Here is a 24915-nt window from a genome sequence, read left to right on the forward strand (position 1 = left end):
ATCCTTCCTAGAGCTCATTGAGCCTAGTCTATGGTGGCATTTTTCAGAACTCAATACAACAGCACTACAGCCTAGGTGAAATACAGGATTTTCTTATTAGTAATGCCCTCTCGCTGAATTATCCACCTATGAAATGACAATCTTCTGCCCCTTATTTATATGAATTCCCAATTATACCCACTTAAGGCATCTGTCTTTTTCACAGATCTTTTTAATTTGAAAATTAGGTAAGAATCCTAATCCCAAAGTGCTGGTCCTCAAAGAGGTAGAGCTTACAGTAGGATATTAATAAAGAAAATCTTATTACCAAAAAAACAATGTCTTGTTAAATTATACAGTGAGGTTAGTAACACAGTCAACCAATCTACATTTGGTTGCAAGCTCTGTGTCTCGTTGGGGACCAGTATCAACTCTGCACATTGTCCTTTGAATAGCACTGCTCTAGAGAAAAGGATTTTCAGTATCTGTACTAATTAAATATACAGGGGTGATGGAAATAACGTAATGTGCTCACTGAATTTTTCTGTTACCATAGAGCTTACAACTTCCCACTCCTCAAAACATGTAACGAGAGGAGAAACTCACTAGTACCATCACAAACATTTATGAAAATATGGCAGTAAAAGAACAAAGTCCTAAGCTGTTGACTAGAATAGGTTAAATAAGAATAAATCACTAATCTAGAATATAATTGTATAAAAATGGAAATATGCAGTAAAGTTCTCCCACTATAAATACATTTAACTGTGACTGTAATTGTTTTTGCTCCAATAAGAATGTTTTTTTTTTTCCTCTCAATCCCCTTCACCAAGTCCGTCTATCCAAATAATTTTTATGATGTTTATTATCTGTACTTACTCGTATGAGTGCCTTTGTTGGCATTTTGGATACAATCTAAATTTGGCAGTTTTTCATTTGACAAAAAAGCTTGTGCAATGGCTGTATAAAAACTTCGTGCTACACCACTGCCCTCTCCTGGTTCATCCTTAAATGTGACTTTTACTCTGTGTACAGCCATTGGTGTAGTAGCACATCTTCGACCAAAGTGATTGTTAAGCTGCCTCATGGTCTGCTGAATAAGAAGATCTCGATCGCGATCAACCTATGAAAACACCAGAGTAGTAAAGTTCAATGTTAGAGACCACCTTGAAATTTTCCTATGTAAAATCTGAAAATGTAATTTTAGCTTCCTGTTGACAGTTTAACTACAAAGTAATGTGGATTCTTAGAAGCTTATACATTCCACATAAGAAACATTCTAAAGCATACAGGAATGTCCTGCATTAAATCAGGATAATGGAATTAAACTCAATTCTAACATTTTCTTTGTTGTTGTTGTTGTTTTTCAAAGTTTTATTTATTTATTTTGAGAGAGACAGAGAGAGCACAAGCGGGAGGGGGCACAGAGAGAGGGAAAGAGAGAGAGAATCCCAAGCAGGCTCCACTTTGCCAGCACAGAGTCCAACCTGGGGCTCGATCCCATAAAACCGTGAGATCATGACCTGAGCTAAAAACAAGAGTCAGACGCTTAACCAACTGAGCCACCCAGGCGCCCCCTAAATTCTAACATTTTCTAAGTAAGTTCATTGGAAAACAGCAATCTGTTCAATTTTGGAATATACTAGGATCAATTCCAAGTGAATCAAAAGTATGTGTTGTGTAAAAAACAGCAAATACTAGAAAACATGGGATATTCCTTTGGTGACAAAAAAGCACAAAGTATAAGAAAAATGACAAGCTGGGAAAAGCAACTGGTACCTTCTATTACAGACAGGTATTCACGAATAGTATACATATTACTGTTAAGATGTGTTTCTAAAAAAATTGGGAAAAACTTAATAGAAAATGGGCGAAATGTACCAAACAGTTCACAGAAAAAGTAATATTCTTAGACATATGAAACAATGTTTAACTTCCTCATAAGAAAAAGCAAATTAAAACTACTCTAAGATGCACATATTGGATGGACAAAAATCTAAAACTCTGACAAACTGCTGGCAGAACTATAGAGAATCAGGCATTCTTGTATTAATGTTGCAAGTGCAAAAATATGTAACCATCAGGCAGAAGTATTTTCCAGTATTTGCCAAAATTATATATGCATATGCCCTTTAACCCACGTCTAGGTTCTATGTCTAAGAATCTCTTTTTTGTTTAAATTTTGTTTTGTTTTATTTATTATTGAGAGAGAGAGCGAGCGAGCGTGAGCAGGGGACGAGCAGAGAGAAGACACAGAATCTAAAGCAGACTCCAGCCTCTGAGCTGTCAGCACAGAGCCCAATGCGGGATTTGAACCCATGAACCCATGAACCCATGACCTGAGCTGAAGTCGGACGCTCAACCAACTTGAGCCATGCAGGTGCCCCTGAGAATTTCAAAGACACACTTGCCAAAAGAAAAACACACCTAAAGCTATTCATCACACTACTATATGTAACAGCAAAAGATGAGCAGCTGTAAAAGGAAGACAGAACAATGCTCTATACAGCGATGGCTTTACCTCTGGGATGTACTGTTAACTGGGAAATGCAAGATACAGTAAAATGTGTAGCACACTGAGAGTCAGGAGTAGGGGACAGAGATGGGCAATGAATTATATACACACACAGTACACGATTGTATTTTTTTTTTTTTAAGGAGGGAGGAAAATAAAACAACAAAAGAACATGAAAGGCAGAGGAGGGACATGGTGAAAGAGACAGAAATGGAAACTAGATTTCCCTAAATATATCTTCTTCAGTAGAGCTGATCATGCACTATGTAGCTATTTTACATTAATAACAAAACCAAAAAAAAGAGAAAGCAATCCCTAAAAACTGAAAGCAAAATGAAACAAAGACCCTGGTTGTATGGAAATTAGTAGCAAAACCACACTAAGAAAAATTATTTCAAATGACTTTAAAACAAAGCAATTGGACTACATCTCTACTTGGATATGCTAACAAAACCCTGCAAATCTTAAGCTCTTTTTGATAATTATTTTGGGGTGGTAGTGTTGATGTTGTGATTCCAAGACTGCTAAGTACATGCTGTAGGGTAAAAGCAAATGAGTACTTTTATTAGTGTTGTTGGGAAGTTGGATATTCAGTTTGGAAGAAAGGAGATAAAGACTAACAGGTGGAAATAAAACAACCTCGTGATCCTAAATCGTGAATTTGAACTGGAAATATCAGTATGTACTTAGGATATAATTTTTTTTTAAAGGAGAATTTCCTAGCTCTGTGCAATGAAAAGACCTAGAAACAACGACCAACCTAGTAGGGTAGTGAGCAACCCTACAGCCCAGAGTATAAACTCAAAGTACCTTTTTTCCTACCAAAAGGAACCAGGGCTTCTTGAAGAAATGGCTGATCTAAGGTCTGTGACAGGATATACACAAGATGAGACATACCAAAAAGTAAGGAAGTTATCAAAGATTACTGGAGTCCTGTGAAAAGGACTGAGGAGCCAAAAAAGACTCAGGACTCCCACTACCCAGAGACCACTGGAGCATCAGTGGAAAATAATCACCTTAATGGAACGAAGGACATCAAAAATGTTAAAAAACAACAACAACAACAAAAGGCTGAAAAATTCATTGATCATCATGAGATGTTAGGAAACCAACTGTACTGCTCTAAATTTGGTGATTACCATTTATTTAAATTTTTAATTATACAACATATATATCCCTAAACATGAAACATGGTTGTTATAACAGTTTTCAAACTTCAAAAGTGACATACTATATATATAGTATTAGAAAATCTAAATACCTTTACCTCTAGTGATAAATCTCTTGACTGCTGGTTTCTCAGTTTTTCCATTTCTCTACGGAATTTTGATTCTTTTACCTCAAAACCACCCAATTCGGTTAGGATCTTTAAAAAAAAAAAAATGCATGACAGAATTATTCTCTGACGTATGTTCTTATCAGGCAGAACAGAATTAAAAGTGCTCACAACACATACTGATCCAGGTTCTGCTCCAACATCTTCCATGAACACCCTGCCGAATAGTTCCAAAGAGAGGCGCCAGCGTCCTAACAGCATATCGTGGGAAATAACCATTCCCATGAAGCTACACTGTGGCCTGCAAGAGGTTTAAGAGAAGAGGGGGGAAGTAATTTGGCCAACTATAAGAAGCCCCTGGTTTTTGGTCAATGACAGTAATTTAGTTGGTTTTTTTCATATTCTGAACTCTTCATAGCACTTCAGTCCACATCCTCTCTAACAGAGAATCTTTTTATAACTACTCATTCTTCACAGAACTTCTCATTTTTACTCCATTATTCCTTCTGTCCTTTACATAAGGATACATCTCCCAGCTGCCTTTTATCTTCAATTTTACCTCTTCCCCTAAAGTCCAGGGTCCATCTACATTTGGAGGATTCCCAGATCCCTCTCTAGTTCAAATTTCCACAACAGACCAGAATTTCCACAACAGCCCATGGGTTGAATATACCCATGTCCGTGACATGTAACTCCCAACTCAACACGGGAAAATTGAACATGGCTTCTTCACTTCAATGCCACTGCCTCTTGATTTCTTTCAGTAGTACCATCTATTTCCCTACTGCACAAACTTGAAACAAATTTTAATTTTTCTTTCCCCTGTTCCTCCTGAGTGAATAAGTACTTCATGAGTTTCTCTTCCTTTCCATAATTTCCTAACTCATCCCCAAAGGCAATATTCTACACTTCAGCCCCCTTTTACCACTAGCCAGAACCTAGTAACAGTATTCTTTGTCTCCCTACCTCTAATTCTTCTCTCCTTCAATCTATTTGCTTCTACACATTCTACACATCTCAGCACAAGCCATATTGCCTCTGAAAAACTTGGGCCACCCCAGCCCACAATTCTTCCTTGCTTTTTATGGTTGTTAAACTGTGTATATAAAATGCATATAGCTTCCTAAACTCACTTAACTCCTCCTAAGCAAAATTAATTATCTGACAGTATAACCAAAAAACAGCATAAAGCAGAAAGTCAACAAATCATTAGGTGATTAACCATACTGAGCCACAGTATGTATATGCTAGCGAATTTTTATTGGGAAAGCAAAGAACCTACCTCTTGCAAAGTAATTACTGACTGTGAACCTGGAAAAGAAGCCCAAGCAACTGAGATAGTCACAAATCTAGAAAGTTCTTTCTAGTCATTCACATGGTCCCCTTTGCTGAGCTGCTGGTAACAAGTCTATAATTGGCAATCTGACACGGACATATACTTTAACTCAGTACTGAACATTAAAAAACACAGTCAGAATATCCTCAATAAAAGAAAATCAGAATGTCAATCAATGACTAAAGTCACCAAAAAAAATCTAGAAAATTCAAATTTAGTATTTAAACATCTGATTATAAACGAGGAAAACACAGAAATAAGATTACGGTTAATTCTATTATTTACATACAAACGAAATTTTAAAATACCTAAATAAAAATTCTTACAAGAATCATAGTATCCATAAAGTAATGCAACAGAAGAACTCTCTCTACTTAGCAAATACCTGAAAGACGTAAGAGGTGGCCCTTCACTTTCAGTCAGTCCTATTTCTGCTAGTAAACTGCTTTTCAACTGTGCAGCAAGATCATGAGCAGATGGCCCTGGTTTTGAACTTTCAGCTTCTTCTGGCACCATATTCTGTTCTTCCCCTTCTTTTTTTTGTCGATTTTGCATGTTCATTACATTTTTCAAATTGGCAGCGTAAGACATTTTAGTTGGAAGGACCTGTGAATTTTTACATTTAAAAGTTACACATTAAAAAAAAAAACCAAAAACTCACTAGATTTCCTTTTCAACTTACTAATATTCCACAGAAATCACACGGAAGTTACGTAATTCCTTTCTGGTGTTTCAACTAAAAAGATGCAGCCTGTTTCTTTTCTCTGATTCCCTGGGCTGACCACCAGGAAACCACCCAATGCAGTTTCACTGCATTCACCACAGTAGCCTCAGAGAACTTTTAAAGGAATCTCTTTACCTGTGGTTACTCGAATGTCTTACATATTTTCAATATCTGCAGGACTGCACTCTCCTTTATCACTTAGATAATAAAGAAAAAAATTCTATTCAACTACATTCAGTGCCTGCTCTTAAACGTTTCATTACATTTTCACTAGAGAAATAGTATGGATGGTATAATTTTAGGCTCTCAAATCAACCTTCTATCTAAAAACTAGATACGCCACTTAATTAGTTGTGTAATAACAGACATTCCCACAAGAAATGTATGTAAACTCTGCAAGCCTCAATTTTTTTTACCCATAAAATCAAGATAAAAATGTTTTCTACCCAACATGGTTATAAAGATTGAGACAGAATTATTCAACAAGTCATTATTAATATTACCTTATTTATTCACATCCTACAGTCAAAAAGAAAAGTTTCAAGTCAATACTGTGTATGCTCATATATAAAAAGATATATTCACATTATATATACATTTAAAGATTTTAATTTTCAGCAGCATTACAACATTCAACTCTGTGAAACAGGCAAAACACAAAAGGAAACTGCCATTTTACAGATGAAGTCACCTGATAAAACAAGTTAGTATCAAGGCAGGCTAGTGACACTGATGGAATTCTGAAATTATATGGAATTATGACATAAGGCAGGAATTTCTGATACTTACATTATTTGAGGCAACACAATATTCTGGATTAATGCATTTCCAAAACTCTAGATACTGGGATAAGTCCTCACAAATATTATATTGTGAAGATCTTTACTATCTTACCTCAAGGCAGTTTCTATCCACTGTAACCTCCATTAAGCATTTCCCACTACTGGCAGATGAAGAATAAAGACCCTGACTTGGACGGCCAAAAAGATCCTCCTTTCTAGCGTTTGGCTGGAATTTTAACAGAAATATTCTAGTTACACTGGACACTTAAAAAAAAAAAAAAAAAAAAAGTCACTTAAAAAGAAACCTTCTAAGACTAGTTTATTTAAATCACCTGCAACAGATGTGGCTGATCAGCCAAAGGGATGGCTTCAGCCAGAGGCACTTCAAATGGATTTGGGGGTATACATCCAAGGAATGTCATGGAGTCTGAGCGTCGGAAAAATGGATGGTTTTGACCTGTTTCTGCAGGAAGAGAGTCATCATCCTTATCATTCAAAGTAGCACCTAAACATAAAGAGATAAAGTATTTGTTTTTTAGAAAAAATTAGTTATTGGGGAACAATAAAAGAATCTTAATCTGCTCAATCTGAAATTCCTGTTCCCTCTTTACAAAATTTTAATGCCACTCAAAAACAATAGTCCAAGATTTTGATGGTATTTTTATGTGATAATTGAAAATATTAGCAGTTTAAAACGGTTACAATGGTAAATTCTATTAGGTATATTTTAACACAACAATAAGACTTTTTACAAAGTATTAGGAATAACAAATATTGTTTCACTTTGTACTGGACAGACATTTCCCATATCCTCTGTCTTTCTAGAAGATTCAGACCTGAATATAGCTAGATTCCTAAGCACATTCAGGATGCGGCTCACTGAGGAGTCTAAAAGGAGGAGATGGTCAGGAGCTGAGATATGAGCATTTGTTTACTTCCAAGTTCTGCTTTCTCTACAAAACAAAAATGTCTGGGCATCTCCTTCATCTCAACACTAAGTCAGCACAAGAACACCATCTCCCCTTAATGTAATACAACTTTCAACAGTAAGCTTACAGTACATGCTATAAAAATAGTGAGCTATGGCTGGGTTTCAAACAACAGCAGTTACGTCAGTTGTCTTTCCCTGGGCTGAATAAAAGCACTAGTTGATAATAAGAAAATAGGCAAGAGGACAATTTCTTTAAATTCTACTTCAAAGAACAGCTAAAAATTACAAAGAGATTGCAGAAGACCCCAAAATCTCTTGAGTTTCGAATATTTTCTTTTTATTGCATTTAATAACTGTTAAGATTTTTCATATTTGGGAGTTATAACTGATATTTCTCATTTTCTTGACTAAATATATCTTGCACCAATATCAATAAAGGTTCTGCTAAGACTTTAAAAATGTAGTACTTACACACTTAAGAATAAAGGTAAACATAAAACTAAAATGCAAAAGGTACAAAAACAAAAAATACTGACTGTTAACAAGTTCACTACATTTCTTTAATTCATCCTTATTTATGAAGCAAATAATGCAAGGATACATAAGGAAAAATGGACAGAAAATGCAAGAAATGGGACATAGAGAAGAAAAGAGAAATTCCCACCCAGACAGAAAATAATGAAGTTAAAAAGCTTGAAGGGGAAATACTGAGGCAGCCATTTCTTGAAGTAGATTAGCAGATTTTCTGTACACTAACTTTGATTGGTGTCATCATCATTTTCATGTTCTGAATCTTCATTATCAATACCCAGTTCCAAGAGTTCTCGCGTCCTTTAAAAAGACAAGTGAGTCATTTTATATGAAGTATGGAGCAAAGGTGATGGGAACTACAAGCAAAAAAGCACTGAAAAAGTCAGTTAAGTATCTAGCCAATTTCAAACACTGTGGTCAAGTTTTAGACTTGGGGAATGTTAGACTGACCAGCCAAATTATACTACAATTACAAAAGAGGCTCAAGAAAAGCAAAAGGATAACCACATTAAGAAATAGTGAGGACTTACACAGACTCTAATAGAAAACATGACAAACTATCTCAGGCATAAAGCTTAACTAAATTCTTAGGTTTCCTGTTTTAAGCGAGGAGCAGCAATGGAGAAAGGGTGAACAGACTCAAGCCCACTTTCCCAAATGAAACATTCCTATACTATTTTCTCTTTAGTTCACTGTTCTCTTCACTCCAAAAATCAGACAATATACTAAGAGACCACACTGAGCAAACAAGTATTTCCTAAACCAATCCCACGGCAAGTATGGATACCTTTTGCGTTCCAGCTGAGGTGTGTCCAATGTTGTCTGCTGATTCATTGCTTTAATCCAATATATAAGGGCTTGAAAAACATATGCCACATGCTTCAGTGAGCAAACATCCAAAACTGGAAGAACATCAGAATGCTCATCATTATGAGACCGCATTAAAGACAGTGCATAATTTAGGAAGTCCCCTCGGGCAGACATCATTCCTTGACGGGCGCTAAGCAATGTGGCACGTCTGTAGGAGTAAAAAGAAATGAAAATGTTTAAAAAAAAAAAGAAAGCAAATGTGAAACTTACCATTATCATAAATATGCAAAATTAGGAACTGAGAATATCCGTAAATAAAAACTCCTTAACCCTGTGACTCTGCTTTAGAGATAAAAACATTGTGCATGATTTACTGTCATGTACTTTATACAGGAAAGGAATTCTAGTGTCCTTTGGAAATGGACAAGGAACTCCTTCCCTACAGAAGACCCCAGTAGGTCTGGGGTAGGGTCCCCAAATCTATATTTCTAACAAGCTCCTAGGTGATGTTGATGCTGCTGTTCTGAGGATCACACTTTGAGAACCACTGTCTAACATGATACCAAAACACAAGCAACAAGAAAACACAGCACTAGACTTTATCAAAATTAAAAACATAGGTACTTCAAAGGATGCCATCAAGAAAATGAAAACATACAAAAGGGGACAAAATTTCTGCAAGTCTGATAAGGAACTCAAGTCCAGAAAATGTTAAGTAACTCATACAACTCGATAACAAAAAGACAAGCCAATTAAAAAATGGGCAAAGGATCTAAATAGGCATTTCTCCGAAGATATACAAATGACCAATAAGCCCATGAAATGATGCACAACATTTAGCCATTAGGGAAATGCAAATCAAAATCAAAATTAGTTACCACTTCACACCCACTAGGATGGCTCAATTAAAAAAAAACAAAACAAACAAAAAAAAAACCAAGAAACAAACAAACCACTAGTAACAAGTGCTAGCAAGGATTTAGAGAAATTAGAGGCCTCACATGTTGCTACTGCAAATGTAAAATGATGCAGCCACTTTGGAAAAGTCTGGCAGTTGCCCGAAAGTGTAACAGAGTTACATATGATCTAGCAATTCTACAACTAGGTATATTATCCAACATAACTGAAAACGTATCTATATAAAAACCTGTACATTAATGCTGACAGCCACATTATTCATTCACAAGTCAGAAAGATGAAAAACCCAACTTATGAATGGATAAAAATGTGGCACATCCATACAATGAAATATTACTAGAAAGTAACATATTGACTGATAATGCTAAACCTGATGAACCTTAAAACCATTATGCTAGGTAAGAAAAGCTAGGCATAGAACACGACATATTGCATGATTCTGTCTATATGAAATGTCCAAAACAGGCAAATTTATAGAGACCAAGGGTAGATCAGTGGTTGCTTAGGATGGGAAAGTAGGGCAAAATGGGAGGTGACCACTAGTAGGTATTTTTGTGGAGATGATAAAAATATTCCATAATTAACTGTGATGATGATGGTTGTGCAGCTCTGAATATATTCAAAAGTATGGAACTGTACACTTTAAATGGGTGAAATGTACATGAATTATATCTCAATAAGGTTATTATGTTAGGGTGAGAGCCACAGTGAAGTAAAGGGAGAAGAACAAGTCACCAGTCTAGATCTATTATCAGAACTCTGTTATTCGGGGAGTGACGAGCCTTACAAAGACAAGGCTTGTGTCTGTTGGTGGAGCAGCCTTCCTGGGACAGGAAAGCAGAGGCCTCCCAAGTGGTCCAGATCTCTCTGCCAAGCATTCAATTTTGCCTTCTAGACATTTCCACCAAAACCTCTCTCAGCTCCTCAGTATTTTCAAAAGCCAAGTATGTCCATTCTACTGCTCTAGATTTTTCTCTTAATTTTCCTATTAGTTATTGAGAATCAAAGTCTAGCTGTAAATTCTGCCTCCTCCTGCTCTACCCCTCAACAAGGCCGTCCACTGTTAGATGATTTCAATGCTTCTCTCTCTCCTCCTTCCTGGCCTTCACCAGCCCCACTTAAATAAATCTATTACCTTTCAATGGCCAATTCCAACCATAATCTTGTTAAGGTTCCTAAGCAGTCTCCTAGGCCCTTGTCTTTCCCCTGTTATGATCCTCCCAAAGTAGCAAAGTTATTTCCCCTGAGCCAAAGCTAGAACCAAATCCTAGGACTCTGACCTCAGGTACCGGGCCCTTGCACTATATGGCACAGCCCCAGTGTTCAATGTTTGGGCTAATTCCTACTCCTGAAAAAGGTCATTTTATAACTGAAAGAAAGAAGACAACAAATACATAAAGAAATATACTTTAAATACAATTCAACAGACTGGGGGCTGTAGAAAAAGAAATTGGAATCGAGGAAATCAAAGAACAGCTTTGGTAATCCCACATACTTTCCTCTTCCCGAATACAAAATGCATTCATACGCAATCATGGTCAAAATCTTCCTATAAATACATGTCTTTCAAGGGACGGGGGAGGGAGGAGGGGAAGCTTGGAGGACAATGAAACAAGGATGTAGATCAACTACTTCAAAAATGAGAAGTATTTAGTATCAGATTCCTAACATATGAATGAATTTTGAAAAAAACAGCTTGGATTATAAGCTAACTTATTCTGCTTCAACCACACAACAATTTAAAAAGAAGTAGGGGCGCCTGGGTGGCGCAGTCGGTTGGGCGTCCGACTTCAGCCAGGTCACGATCTCGCAGTCCGTGAGTTTGAGCCCCGCGTCAGGCTCTGGGCTGATGGCTCAGAGCCTGGAGCCTGTTTCCGATTCTGTGTCTCCCTCTCTCTCTGCCCCTCCCCCATTCATGCTCTGTCTCTCTCTGTCCCAAAAATAAATAAATGTTGAAAAAAAAAAAAAAATTTAAAAAAATAAAAAGAAGTAATACACTTCCCCCCTTCAAAACAAAGTGAGGCCGAATGTAACAGCAATCAAAAAGCTCTAACTTCCTGGGATATAAGGGCTCTAAACACTTAAGCATATGTATTAAGAATTTCATACCGTCTGCCTTCAAGGGTTCGTAAACTAGCCTCTTCTCGTGCAGTCATCCTCTCTCTTCGAGCTGAATTCTGAGAAGCATGAAGAGGATGATTTGGATGTCCTGGATCACCAGCAGATGCTAATGCAGAACCATAACGTAATTGAGCTTCAGTAGAATCCATAATACTGACCATCCAGTTCCAAGTGGGAATAAGCTTTTCTTCTACATAATTCTATGAAGACCAAACTAAAATAGTTAAAACTATCCAAATCAAGTTAAATTTGATATATAGTAGTAATCTATAAACATTTAAATATCCGTAATGTTAATTCCTATTACGTTGGAATTTTCATAATTGACATCCCAAAATGTATTCGGAGTAACTTTTCAATGTTTTCATACCTGTAAGTTTACTGCATCTTGATAAGTCAATTTCACAGCTGCTGGAATCTGAGAGTACACTAGGTGATTATACTTAGGAATAAGGCCCATCAAGTCCGAGATTTGTCTGATAACAATGCTGTAAGCCCTGGCTAAACTGCTCGCAGATGTTAAGTAGCTGCTGGCATTGCTAGCTTCCAAAGCAGCTGCTGCAGCAGCAGCACTCGTGCTGATGGTACCACTCCGGCGTAAATTTGAAGGGTCAATATAAATCAAACCCGCTGAACTTGCTACAAAGGAAAAAGAACAACCACAACAAGCTGTCAGATGTTAACTGTGTTTCTCTAGCGCTGTCTATATTTAAAAGATCAACTGTAACGGCAAATATGGTCAAGGAGTGAAAAACGTGGTCTTAAACCACGCCAATTTAAGGGAGGGCAATGATGAGAGAGACAAGAATTACTATAGTGTTCTCAACCAGATGCAATGTTGCTACTGCCCCTGCCCATAGAGGGACATTTGGCAATGTCTATAGACAGTTTTGGTTGTCACGATAGGGGGGTGGGGTTGGAGGAGAGACTGCTACTGGCATCTGATGCAGAGAAGTCAAGGATACTTCTAAACATCCTATAATGCACAGTCACAAAGGATTATTCAGCCCAAGTAACAATGGTACAGAGACTGAGAAACCTTGATATAATCATATGTGAATACTTTTTTGTATTTGAACTCAGTAAAACAATGAAGAACTATTATGAAACTACTTGATTTGTCTAGATGAACATACGTAATTTTTAAAACCTACTTAAGCACTTTCGAGAATACCAAGTTTTCAGACTTGCCTGCTGGTGTGGATGTGCTGGAAGGGGCCGTGCTGGCTGCCCGCTGATGTTGGGTGTTGCGGACAGCCCACTGCATGGACCGGGGAGCTTGGGCAGCACCGTTGGCATGGGAGCTATTTGTGGTTCTCTCTAATGGCTCATCAAGCATAAAGGTCTCCTGTTCTATGTCATCACTTTGACTACTGCTGCTATCAGAGTCACTTGAGTCATTTGATTGCGAATCATCTTCAGAAAAGAAGGCAGGAACACTGCTTGCACCTAAATTTTTCATTTTTAAAACCAAAATCAATGTCAGTCTGTTGATACTTAACGTTTATTTATTTTTGAGACAGAGAGAGACAGAGCATGAACGGGGGAGGGGCAGAGAGAGAGGGAGACACAGAATCGGAAGCAGGCTCCAGGCTCTGAGCCATCAGCCCAGAGCCCGACGCGGGGCTCGAACTCACGGACCACGAGATCGCGACCTGAGCTGAAGTCGGACGCCCAACTGACTGAGCCACCCAGGCGCCCCTGTTGATATTTAAAACTACAGTGTACTCCGTCATTCAGGAAAATATTACATATATTAAACAGAATGCCAGGCTATACTCAATAGTCCACAAAACTCATCATAAAATAGTTTAATTACTGGGGTGCCTGGATGGCTCAGTCAGTTGAGCATCCAACTTTTGATTTCAGCTCAGGTCATGATCCTGGGATCATGGGATGGAGCCCCGTGTTGGGCTCCACACTGGGTGTGGCGTGGAGCCTGCTTAATTTCTCCCTCTCCCTCTCTCTCTTCCCCCCACTCTACTTCCCCCTCCCTCCCTCTCTCCTTCCCTCTGCTCCTTTCCCCTGCTCATGTGCTCTCTAAAATAAGGGAAAAAGGATAAAGTTATAAAAAAGCCTAGCCACCCCTTGTACAAATCATGAGTATAGTTTAACCATTTCATGCTGAATATAAATATGGCCTTAGTATAAGCAAGAAAGCTGGATAAGGAAAAGGTAACATACCTGCTTCCGAGCCAGCGGTTGCTGCTGTGACAACACTTCTACGCCCACTAGCATTATCTTGGTTGCTATGGTTACTTTCACTGTCACTTTCTGTTTCAGCTGCAGCTAACAAGTCCAGCTCCATGTCACTCCCTAGGAAATATATTTAAATAAGAAGGAGGGAAAAAATATAAGCGCACTCTGGAACAGATAGGGTCTAATAAACCAGAATATCCTAAGTTAGCGGGGGGGGGGGGGGGGGGGGGGAGGGAAAAGTGATTATTATTACAGTAAGCATAACTGCCTGCTTAGAAGGAGAAAAATGACTAGGCAAATTATGGTCCTCAGTAGACTATTACACAGCAATTCAAAATCTGTTCTGCACAACCTTAGGTAAAAAGGGTTGGGCAGGAGAACTTCCACCAATGGGTAGAACTCTGGGCTGGGACCACTGCTCCATTTTCATCTGTTTTACATATTGGGATTCCAAAAGAGGAAGGATGAAAGCTAAAAACGTCTATCTAGAATTTCATGGTATATACACATCAAAACATAAAATTATAAATTTGTGCAGTTTATTGTATGTCAATTAGACCTCAACAAAGATGATCCCCAAAAGTCTATCCAATGGCTACTAGTAAGAATAGTTATGGTGGTAGCAAAAAGGCCAAAAGAATTAGTCAGTGGGGGGGGGAAAAAAAGGCACAAAAATTACACATACAGTATCTAAAAGACATGCATGGGAATGGGGCAGCAAAGGGGAAGGCTGAAAGTAAAAATACAAACTGTTAGGTCCAGGTGGGATTATGGGTCATTTGTTTTCCTTTTCTCTAATTTGCAAATATTTCCTAATATGATTATGACTATTTTAACTTCCTTATAAGAAAAGAGAAAGTTAGGGGCGGCTGGGTGGCTCAGTCGGTTAAGTGTCCAACTTCGGCTCAGGTCATGATCTCACAGCTCATGGGTTTGAGCCCTGTGTTGGGCTCTGTGCTGAAAGCTCAGAGCCTGAAGCCTGCTTCGGATTCTGTGTCTCCCTCTCTCTCTGTGCCTCCCATGCTCACACTATGTCTCTGTCTCCTTCAAAAATAAACAAACATTTAAAAGAAAAGAAAAAGAAAAGAGAAAGTCAGGGGTGCCTGGGTGGCTCAGTTGGTTAAGCATCCAACTTCGGCTCAGGTCATGATCTCACGGCTTGTGAGTTTGAGCCCCATGTCTGGCTCTGTGCTGTCAGCCGGAGCCCGGAGCCTGCTTTGGATTCTGTGTCTCTGTCTCTCTCTGCCCCTCCCCCCCCGCCCCTCACACTCTCTCTCTCAAAAATAAACAAACGATACCAAAAAATTTTTTAAAGGAAAAAAAGGGTAAAGAAAGAGGATACATTATTTTATACATATAAATATATATGAGCATATACATATACATTTATAGGTGTGTAGCTGCTTCCTAAAATTTTGAAACAGATGCTACAGAATCCCTAGGCTGGAAATATGTTGAACATTACAGTCAAATGGGGCTTTTCTCTGTGTTAATATCCTTAAAGATACCTGATGTACTCATACTGAATAATTTCTCAAATAACCTGCATACCGTCTTCATCATGCTCATCATGTTGTCCCTCTGCCTCAGCATTTTCTTCCCCATGTTCTTCCTGTTCATCATGATGATCCTCTTCTCCAGCCACACCCTCCACCACCTCAACCTAAATCCAGAATCTCATTTGTAGACAATCAAAGTATATAATAAACCCACATCTCTACCAGTGTTCCTCCACAGCAACGTAAACTTAAATACAAAGATCGCTAACTACAGAGAATATTAGCAATCAAGAGTTTGAAAATCGTTGGCTAGTGACAACGTGCAATCAAAAATTATGTCAGATATCCTAAAATTTGTAATTGTCGTCCCTGTGCAGAACCTTAAAATTAATAGTTTAATAACTGGATGGAAAGTGTATGTTTTTTTTTTAACTTCCACAGTAATAAAATTTACCTAATGAATATGCAGTATCCATTCTGCCTTCAAATACATTGCACAAAACTGCTAAAACTTTTTTTAACATTGAGGATATCCTTTCTATTAACCCTAAGTAAAAGGCAAGCCTCTGTTTCCAGTTTTGTATTATCCACTAAATCAAGGATTTAAAGTATTTTTAACACATACAACCACAAATGAGAACACATAACAAAACTCTAAACGTTAGAAGCAAACACATGTAATGGTAGTAAACTACTATTAGTGAAACTTCTTCCCTCCCAAATAAAAGCGTCTCCTCTACCACAATTAAAACAATTACAACCACCTCTTCCACGTCTGCTGAAACAATGTCATCCTGTTCTTCATCTCTGCCCCGAACAGGCTGCGACTGGCTGATGCGCCTCTGCTGTGGGTTCCGGATGATGTAAGAAGACTGAGACTGACTGGAGCTGTGGAGAATCAGGAGCTTATGAGGCCACTGCTGCCACACGGCACACTTTTTATGCTTCTCAGTGTCATTCGGTGTGACCCACTTACTAGGATGTTATTTTAAATCTGACCTAAAAATTCTTGGAAACTAATAATCCATAGATCAGAAAAGATGGACCCCAGAGAAATTAATTTTACCATAGAGATTTAACTTAGAAACCTCAGAATTATTTCTACTTTTCTGTAAGTCATTTCATATTTGTTAATGCACATAACTGAAGCACATGAGTCCTTCCCACTGAAATAATCTCCAGGAAGGATTTTTCCTTCTCCACTGCCTTCAGTAACAGCAGTCCTCAACTTCCAAAGGCTCCGACAGCAGCATTCATCCATTAACAAAGTATGAATGGTGGTGATAAGTATGCTTATTACAAGTGATCTACTCTTCTAAGAGATCTGACATGACCTACTTTGCATCAGCTTATTAACCACTGACTTGTATGTAGAGGGAAAACATTAGTTGAAAAGTATGAATTTGAAAATAGAATCATAACAAAAGGTGGGTGGCCAAAAAGTTCTACTTCCTTAAAAATCTGCCTTGGAAACAAACAGCCAAGAAAAGACAGATGCCTCCATTATAAAAGGAAGGGGAGCATGACAGAATGCGGCTTAAAATGCAGGTCAGAGATCAGAAGATGGTTGTTAAATAATCCTATGACCTACTATTATCCTTTATTTACAAATTAAGAAACGTTAAAGACCTTTAAACGTGTTTACACTGATCCTGTTCTTTCCTCACCTCAGCTGCTCTTAGAAATAAGAATCAAACCAGTTACACATGAAGAATCCACTCAAACTCTCCACCTTCAAATACACAAGTAGTCTCAATATAGCGTTTAATACTAGAAATTTAAGTAACTGGTTCTTCACGGAGCCAGTGAATTACAAAACATATGAGGAAGCTCAAAGAAAATCTGAAGAGATAAAAAGGGTATTTCCAAACTAAGATTTCAATATTTCCAGTATTAAAAAATAAAAGTCAACATTGTGTAAAGCCACAATTAATTAGTATTCCTTAAAAAGAAAAAAAAAAATCCTGGAACAAACATCCACAAGATCTATCGTCCCCTCAAAGAACATTAAGGAATTATGCACTTAGTATGTATAATACTAATAACACCCAAAATATATGATACCCCCCATTCAGTTTTTTTCATACCACGATTCAACTTTTTTCCCACTAGACTTCCTGGCACAACTATAGTCCTGAAGCCCTGTCTAACAGGAGTTGTTAAAATACTTCCAAATTTTGGGAACTTCTAGTTTCAGCAATTTGCCAACTGAAGAGAAGTCCCTCTTGGTGTAGAACACCTAAATACATTAAATATTTAAAAACAAAGCACAACTATCCTGGTGATAAAGGGAAACAACTGTACGGAATAAGCTTGAGAGCAATGGTGCCACCATTAACACCAAAGGCATCTGCTGATGTCTCTTAGGCAAGAAGGGTTCCAAGGAGCCACAGATTTCACAGGAGACAGTCTGGAGTATAAAGCTTCTACAGCATAGAAATCTGTTCTGTCCCCCCCACATAAATAAAGCCAAACATAAATCGGGAAAGGGTAACCTACTTCAAGAGACTTACCTATCTATATCAGCCACGGCTGGATGGGGCAGGAAAAAGATCTCTTCAGAGAACTTTTTGTGGTGGTGGTGGTGGTTTTATTTTTGAAGGAGGGTGAGAGCATGGTGGGGAGGGGCAGAGAGAGAGAAAGGGAGACAGAGGTTCTGAAGCAGGCTCCATGCTTACAACAGAGAGTCCAATGTGGGGCTCAAACTAACGACTTGTGAGATCACAGACCTAATCCAAAGTCAGACACTTAACCAATGAGCCACCCAGGTGCCCCTCTTCAGGGAACTTCTAATTACAAACCTGCGCTCATGAAAGTTTAGGACTGCAATTTGTACTGTAAGGTATGGTGGGTGTGTGATGATTAATCCAAAGTCTCAACACTATCAATAAGGAGCAAACAGCAATTATCTCCCCTTACAGTGCCATCTAATATTCAGGAATATAGGAAAAAGGTAAATATCCGTCTAGAATTATCTCTAAATATGTTTAAACTTTAATCACTGTACGACCTTGGACAAGTAACCTGAGTCTCATATTCTTCACTTTTAAAATTAGGATGATAGTGGTTATCTATGAGTTATTGGGAAGATTGAAACAGGTGATGCATTTACAACGCTTAAAAGTTCCTAGTTCATATTAAAATTTCAGTTAACAGTTTTTGTATGAGGCATGGAGACAGAGAAACAGGTTGATTAATAAGGACATTAAGAGTTTTAAAGAAGTGAAGGGAAGGGACAGAAGAAGGAAAAATACTAAACTCAAAACTTTACGTTCAGTGGAGTGATAATGTACCACCTACCACCCCACACAAGGGAAATCGCAGAGACTAGTCAAATGTGTACTTTTTACTTAAGACATGCCTGAAACACTGATCAAAATACATCCTTACAAGAGGGAGTGATTGTACCATATAATAATGAAGGACTTTTACATTATATCAACAGTTGAAGAAAACATTACACTATTATCTTTCTTGATGATCCAATGAGATCTCCTTCTGGGAAGACATGACAGACTGACTCAATCAATCAAGGGGGATAAAGTGGAGAGCTGAAGAATGCACAATACTTAAATAAAGAGCCTAAGAAGCAGGGCAAAGGGACACCAAAATCTTGATACTTAGTAAGAACAGGCTGATGGGCACTTTTTAAAGTGAAGATCACCCCAAAAATCTTTTCAACAGATAAAAAGTGTTTATGTTCCGGAACATAAACACAAAGTAATACCACTTAAGTAACCAGGGAGCTCCTCACAGGGCTATCAGGCTCAGCAGACATCATATGGCGCCCAAGCAGATTTTGCTAACAGAATCACTGGATAATGGGGTATGTTTAGCAAGTCTGAAAATATACAGCTTGATTCATAACCATTTCCAGCAAATCCTGAAAGCCTATCAGTGACAAAGCTACCATGAGAAAGCTTTGACAGACAAACCTGGACTTACATTTCAGGGTATCCTAGGAGACCTGACAATAAAGGAAAAGCTGGGATACATACTGGCACACGGAATAATGAGAACAGTGAGAGAGCAGATACCGAACACATCAACTCAGATGAAACCCAGGAATGAAGTCTAGGGAAATTGTGCTAAATTTAATAAGGAAGGCGTGCCTTAGTATCACAGAGATGTTTTCCAGGAAAGAAGAAGAAGAGGGTCTTTAAGTCCCAAAGATCTTCATTAAACATCATTATGATTACACACAGGAACAGAATCAGACGTGAGAAAACCAAATAAACAAATATTTGCTAAAGATCACTATAGCCCTCCAACTCAAAAGTATGACCCCTAAACCGTGAGCACACTGGCACTACCTGAGAGTTTATAACAAATACAGAACCTCAGGCCCCACCCAGACCTCCAAAATCTGCCTCTGCATTTTAATAAAATCCCCAAGTAATTTGCATGCATATTTAATCAAGCACTGTGCTAAAAGACACCAAAACGTTTCAGTTTCTAAACATTCTGACTCAACAAGGTTACAGTCTAGTTACCAATGGGAAAGATAAGTAAAATTTAAAAAATAAATAATCTTAAACTAGAAATATTAAGTTGATGAATTGTTTTAGCTCTCTCCTAGACAATATGGTTGTTGTTGAGAATAACAACCTGCCCGCCCCCTAGACAGGAAGTATGTCTACAGAAGTCTGAACTTTCTTACCAGATTACTTTGTTGGCATAATAAAAACAGTGCTTTTCCAACCAAAAATAAAACCCACAACTATAAGCCTATTACCTTAGATGTGTAGGCACCATGTATAATTTTTCAAGTGCTCTCACAGGTTTCAAACAAAATAAAATCTTTACCATTTGTTACATAAACGATCATGGACCCCTCCAGAGTGCTTATAGAAAGGTTTAGTAAGCCAAACGTGACATTTCCAAAGAAAGAATTAGTTAGAATCTGTTACCAGATAGAAACTTACCTGCTAGACTGATCAGATGATGGTCGTGGTGGCAGTGGTTCCACAGAGAACAGTTCTTCACTGCCTTGCATGGCATCTATGCTAGTACTAGCCAGAGTGAAAGGTGCAGTCGGGCGAGCGATCCCCATTCTGACAGGAACAATCAGCGACTCTGCTACATTGCACAGTTCTTCTACAGCGTAAGGTAGCAGTGCTTGGAATACACGCTTGCATTTTCCAATTGGCTGCGGAATAAAGTTACTGAAGCAAAAGGAAAAAACAGGAATCTTTTATGAAATCTTTTCATACACACAATGTTATCATTATCACAAAAAATGTGTGTAAAGTGATAGAAAAGCTCGGATCAAAAAGGATGTCTTACTTTTTCTTTTTGGATGAAGCCATTTCCACACTAAGAATGACAAAAACTCTTGCCACTGAACGCAAAAACCTCATTGTCACAGCAATAGCTTCTTCTCTACGTCCAGGTGTGTATTTGTTTTGGAGTTCTTTCACGAGTGTACCTAGTAGAGTATCTAAAAGCTTTAAAAATTGTGATAACTCTATTAATGCTGAGACATCTCTTAAGATGTTTGGACATTTATAAAGCAAAAAGTTCAAACACCTTTTCAATATTACCATTTCATAATAAAACCCTCAAAATAAATTTTACCAAAACACTTCTAGTATCACTGATTAATTTATGCCCATGCCTACCATGTCTTTGACCTACAGTAGGCCTCGAATGTCTGACTTCCGTTTTTAGTCTTCTAGTTCTATGTGTATCATACATAGAAAAATAACAAATATATCAAATCAGAGAAAGAATAATTTCACTCACTATAGGGTACATATGGAAACAGCAAAGTAGTTTCAAATACTTATATTAATAAGTTCATAATCCCATCCCTCTCACTTAACCATTTTTATTGTTACTTTCTCGGTCTCATTTCTATGCATCATCTATCATATACATATTAATTATAGAGACCATCCAATTTCATGTTATTTTGGGGTTTTCAAATGTTACTTAAAATAACCTTTATTTCTAAGTTGCCGCATTACATTTCAGCAAGTGGCTGGGCTATAATTTGATTCAATAATCTATTATTGGCTCCATCAAGTATTTCTTTTCTATATTTTTTATTATTCTGTAACATGATTTTTTTTCTCATGTCACAAATTATTTCTTTATGATAAGTCGAAGGGCACGGATTTTCTTTCTTCTTTTAAATGTTTATTTATTTTTGAAAGAGAGAAAGAGAACACGAGGGAGGGACAGAGAGAGGGGAGGACAGAAGATCCAAAGCGGGCTCCATGCTGACAAGTCAAGAGCCCGATGTGGCTCAAAACTATGAACCGTGAGATCATGACCTGAGCTGAAGTTGGACACTTAACCGACTGTGCTACCCCAGGCGCCCCAGAGGGCACTGACATTCCTATGGCTTGTGATACTATTGCCAAGTTGTTTTCTAAAAGAATACCAATGCAATGCCACCCGATCAGTGTCTGAATGTGTTCTTTTTCCCATAACCTCACCAGCACTAGGTTTTATGATTTATATTCGAATTTCAGAGCAAAAAGGAGTACTTAAAAAAAAAAACATTTGCACTGAGTCAATTTTGAACACTGCCCCATACATTTTTATATACTGTTATATTTTTAGCACATTTTAGGATTTTTGTTTAGAATGAAAGGAGTTTCTGTGTTGAGATATTTAAATCACCCCCAAATTCCATTCCCCTGAACGTACTGTGTAATTAATTAGACCTTATCAGTACTTAGGAGGTTGGATCAATAAAATTATGGGAAACTAAGTCAGAAAACATTCTTTTATGTACTTGTAAACAAACCTCCAAAGAACTTACCAAAATATCTGCTGTACACTTGACTATAAGGCAATGAGTGAAACAGTCCAGCCGAATGGTGCCACTTTGCTGATTGAGGTAAACTTGCTCTTCTGGCAAAAGATGGCCTATCCTACTGCTGGCACTGAGACTTGAGGGGGAAGGAAAGACAATGCATTGTAATCACCTCCATTAACAGGGGAAATACATAAATCTAAAACGTTTTTAATGAATACATACGGGTCTTTATTCTCCTGTGAGCCAAACATAATCATAGATTTCAAAGCATTCCAATCCTGTAGAACACGCTCCAATGCAAGCTGGGCAAACCTTGGGGGCTCTAAATCATGATCAGGCATATCTGAATCTAAGCAGAAAAAGAAACAGTGGGTAAGACAGAAATAAATAAAATCTTTTTTATATGTGTCACAATTGTCAGACTCACCCACCTTCAGGATTGGCTGTTTTTCTATTACGATCCTCCCTGATCCGAGGAGGTCTGTACTGGCAGTGCTCTACTGTCTGCCTTGCAACTGTCTGCACTAAAAACAGTAAGAGGTGCTCTCCCCTGCAAAATGGAACATCATTGTGAGCAGGGAGAGGGGGAGGGCTACTCAGATGTGCTGTGTTTTTCCAATTTATGTCCTTAAAAACCCCACTTGCCTGCTGTTTGGCAGAGTGACCAGATTAGTGGCAGTGAGTAGGCGATAAAGTAGATCAAGACGAGCAGATTTCTGTCCAGCAATTAGAGTTTTACACTTACATTTCTCCCAACAATCACAATACGCTGTTGGTGATGTCCGTTTGAGTCTAGAAAGAATTCATACACAAGTACAAAAAACAAAATTTAAAAAAAAAAAAAAAAAAAAAAAAAACAACCACAAACATCTCTATTGAAATCATGGAGATACAACTTACTGACCCAAGATAGAACCCTTGTTAATATTTAAATGCAAAGTGTAATAATTCTTAAAATATACTTAACTACAAGTATTACTTAGTGGCATGAAGTCTACAGAGCAACTCTCCTGAGGGATCTTGTAATGATTTGAATATAGTCACGTCTTCCAGAACATCTTCCTTAATTCCCTATAGCCCCCATTCAGTGTAAGTGGTCCTCCTATGTGCATCTAATGAGCCCTAAAACCCTTATGAGCAAATGTTTCTTGCTTGTGTCCCCTGATAGGACTGTAAACCCTGCAAGGACAGAGACTCCCTTGTCCACCACCACCCAAATATCTAGTGTGTAACAGCACTTACTAAGCAATCAATGAATAGATTCACTTTTAGATGTTTAAATTAAGGAAGAAAAACATATTAGCCAAAGTTCTTTTAATAAAAGTAATAAATAAGCACCAATGCAATATCTATAAACATTTTCTACTTGTCCTGTATAATCATTTATTTTAAAGCACAATAGATGGTTTTTACAAACCAATTCTCTGTTAACCATAACATCTACATATCTGTGGCACAATTATAGCTGATATCCCTGCTGAGACTCTAAGGCACTGCAAATGTTCATGCTGGAGTATTTTATTGCTTCTTAAGTCTGTGAAAATTAACACACTAGCCAGCCATGGTAACTCTATTGCTGGATGAAAGGTTATTACATTCACTTTAAGAAGTAAATAAAGCACAGGCCAAACATTCACCATTTTTCACTTAATACCTGTTATGATCTCCTGCTAGGAGACCCTACTATAGACTGAGACTCTGGAGAGAGAATATAGACAAAAGCAAATGAACAACATTTCAAAGTACACTTTAAATCAAGAACCACATTTTAATAAATAAACTGGCTTAAAGAGAACAACTTGAGAAAACCTTATGCTTCCTGAAAAATGAAATAAAACATTATCTTGGTATAGATTATTTTAATACAGCAATATGAATCTAAGCAGTTTATATAATTAAAGAAAACTAGAACTGTACTCACTTGCAATCATGACCTTTATGACAGACTCTTGCACATTCTGTACAACAACAGAGTGACTCCAGCAAGCCACAAGTTCGACACTCAAAAATATCCTACAATTAGAAGGGTTTATTTCTTAGAAGAATATAATGTACATTTCATTAGCTTAATTACTTCTAGTATTTTCTGAAGTCCATCACCATGAAAGCAGAGCAAAGCTAATGTGCTATGGAAACAGAATCATAAACGGGTACAGCACTGGAGGTACAACGAATGGAAATCAAATATTTATCAGCAGGGCAAAAATAATTCATAAAACCACCCCCAAAAAGGTGCTATAGCTATAAAATCTGTGTCAAGAGCTGTGAATCAAATTATGCTACTGCGTGAAGATTTCTAATTTTCGTGATATCTAATAACTAATTTAATGATCATCTCCTTTGCCTCACTTATTTGGGAATAAAAATTATTTTTCTTTGGAGAATTTTATAACTCAGAATAAAAAGAAATATCAGACTCACAATTCCAGAGCGAAGAACTATAGAACTGTAATTCTAGTAATGGTGCAAGGGGAAAAAAGAAAAGAATACCTGAAGACAGCATAAATACAAAGAAGTCTAAAACG

The 24915-nt window shown here is 37.7% G+C and overlaps 1 protein-coding gene across 8 annotated transcripts in view; it reads right to left on the reverse strand.

The window, feature by feature from the left end:
• UBR5 (ubiquitin protein ligase E3 component n-recognin 5) overlaps positions 1-24915 on the reverse strand; it is a 138787-nt gene that overhangs the window by 17283 nt on the left and 96589 nt on the right. For 5 of the 8 annotated variants that reach the window (XR_009253372.1, XM_058698725.1, XM_058698728.1 and 2 more), the window contains exons 28-48: positions 24312-24403; positions 23036-23182; positions 22822-22940; positions 22613-22739; positions 22394-22523; positions 20908-21068; positions 20547-20786; positions 16386-16509; positions 15674-15785; positions 14108-14239; positions 13115-13372; positions 12294-12562; positions 11912-12123; positions 8862-9092; positions 8301-8374; positions 6945-7117; positions 6725-6838; positions 5492-5712; positions 3951-4071; positions 3756-3860; positions 859-1102 (exon numbers count right to left, since the gene is read on the reverse strand). Coding sequence is in view for 7 of the 8 variants with exons in the window: in XM_058698725.1 (XP_058554708.1) it covers positions 859-1102; positions 3756-3860; positions 3951-4071; positions 5492-5712; positions 6725-6838; positions 6945-7117; positions 8301-8374; positions 8862-9092; positions 11912-12123; positions 12294-12562; positions 13115-13372; positions 14108-14239; positions 15674-15785; positions 16386-16509; positions 20547-20786; positions 20908-21068; positions 22394-22523; positions 22613-22739; positions 22822-22940; positions 23036-23182; positions 24312-24403 (3406 nt within the window). In the remaining variant the exon portion in view is untranslated. The remainder of the gene's footprint in view (positions 1-858; positions 1103-3755; positions 3861-3950; positions 4072-5491; positions 5713-6724; positions 6839-6944; positions 7118-8300; positions 8375-8861; positions 9093-11911; positions 12124-12293; positions 12563-13114; positions 13373-14107; positions 14240-15673; positions 15786-16385; positions 16510-20546; positions 20787-20907; positions 21069-22393; positions 22524-22612; positions 22740-22821; positions 22941-23035; positions 23183-24311; positions 24404-24915) is intronic. The other 3 variants (XM_058698726.1, XM_058698723.1, XM_058698729.1) reach the window with 2 other exon arrangements.

The sequence above is a fragment of the Neofelis nebulosa genome, chromosome 14 (genome assembly GCF_028018385.1).
Source record: "Neofelis nebulosa isolate mNeoNeb1 chromosome 14, mNeoNeb1.pri, whole genome shotgun sequence".
Taxonomy (NCBI): Eukaryota; Metazoa; Chordata; class Mammalia; order Carnivora; family Felidae; genus Neofelis; species Neofelis nebulosa.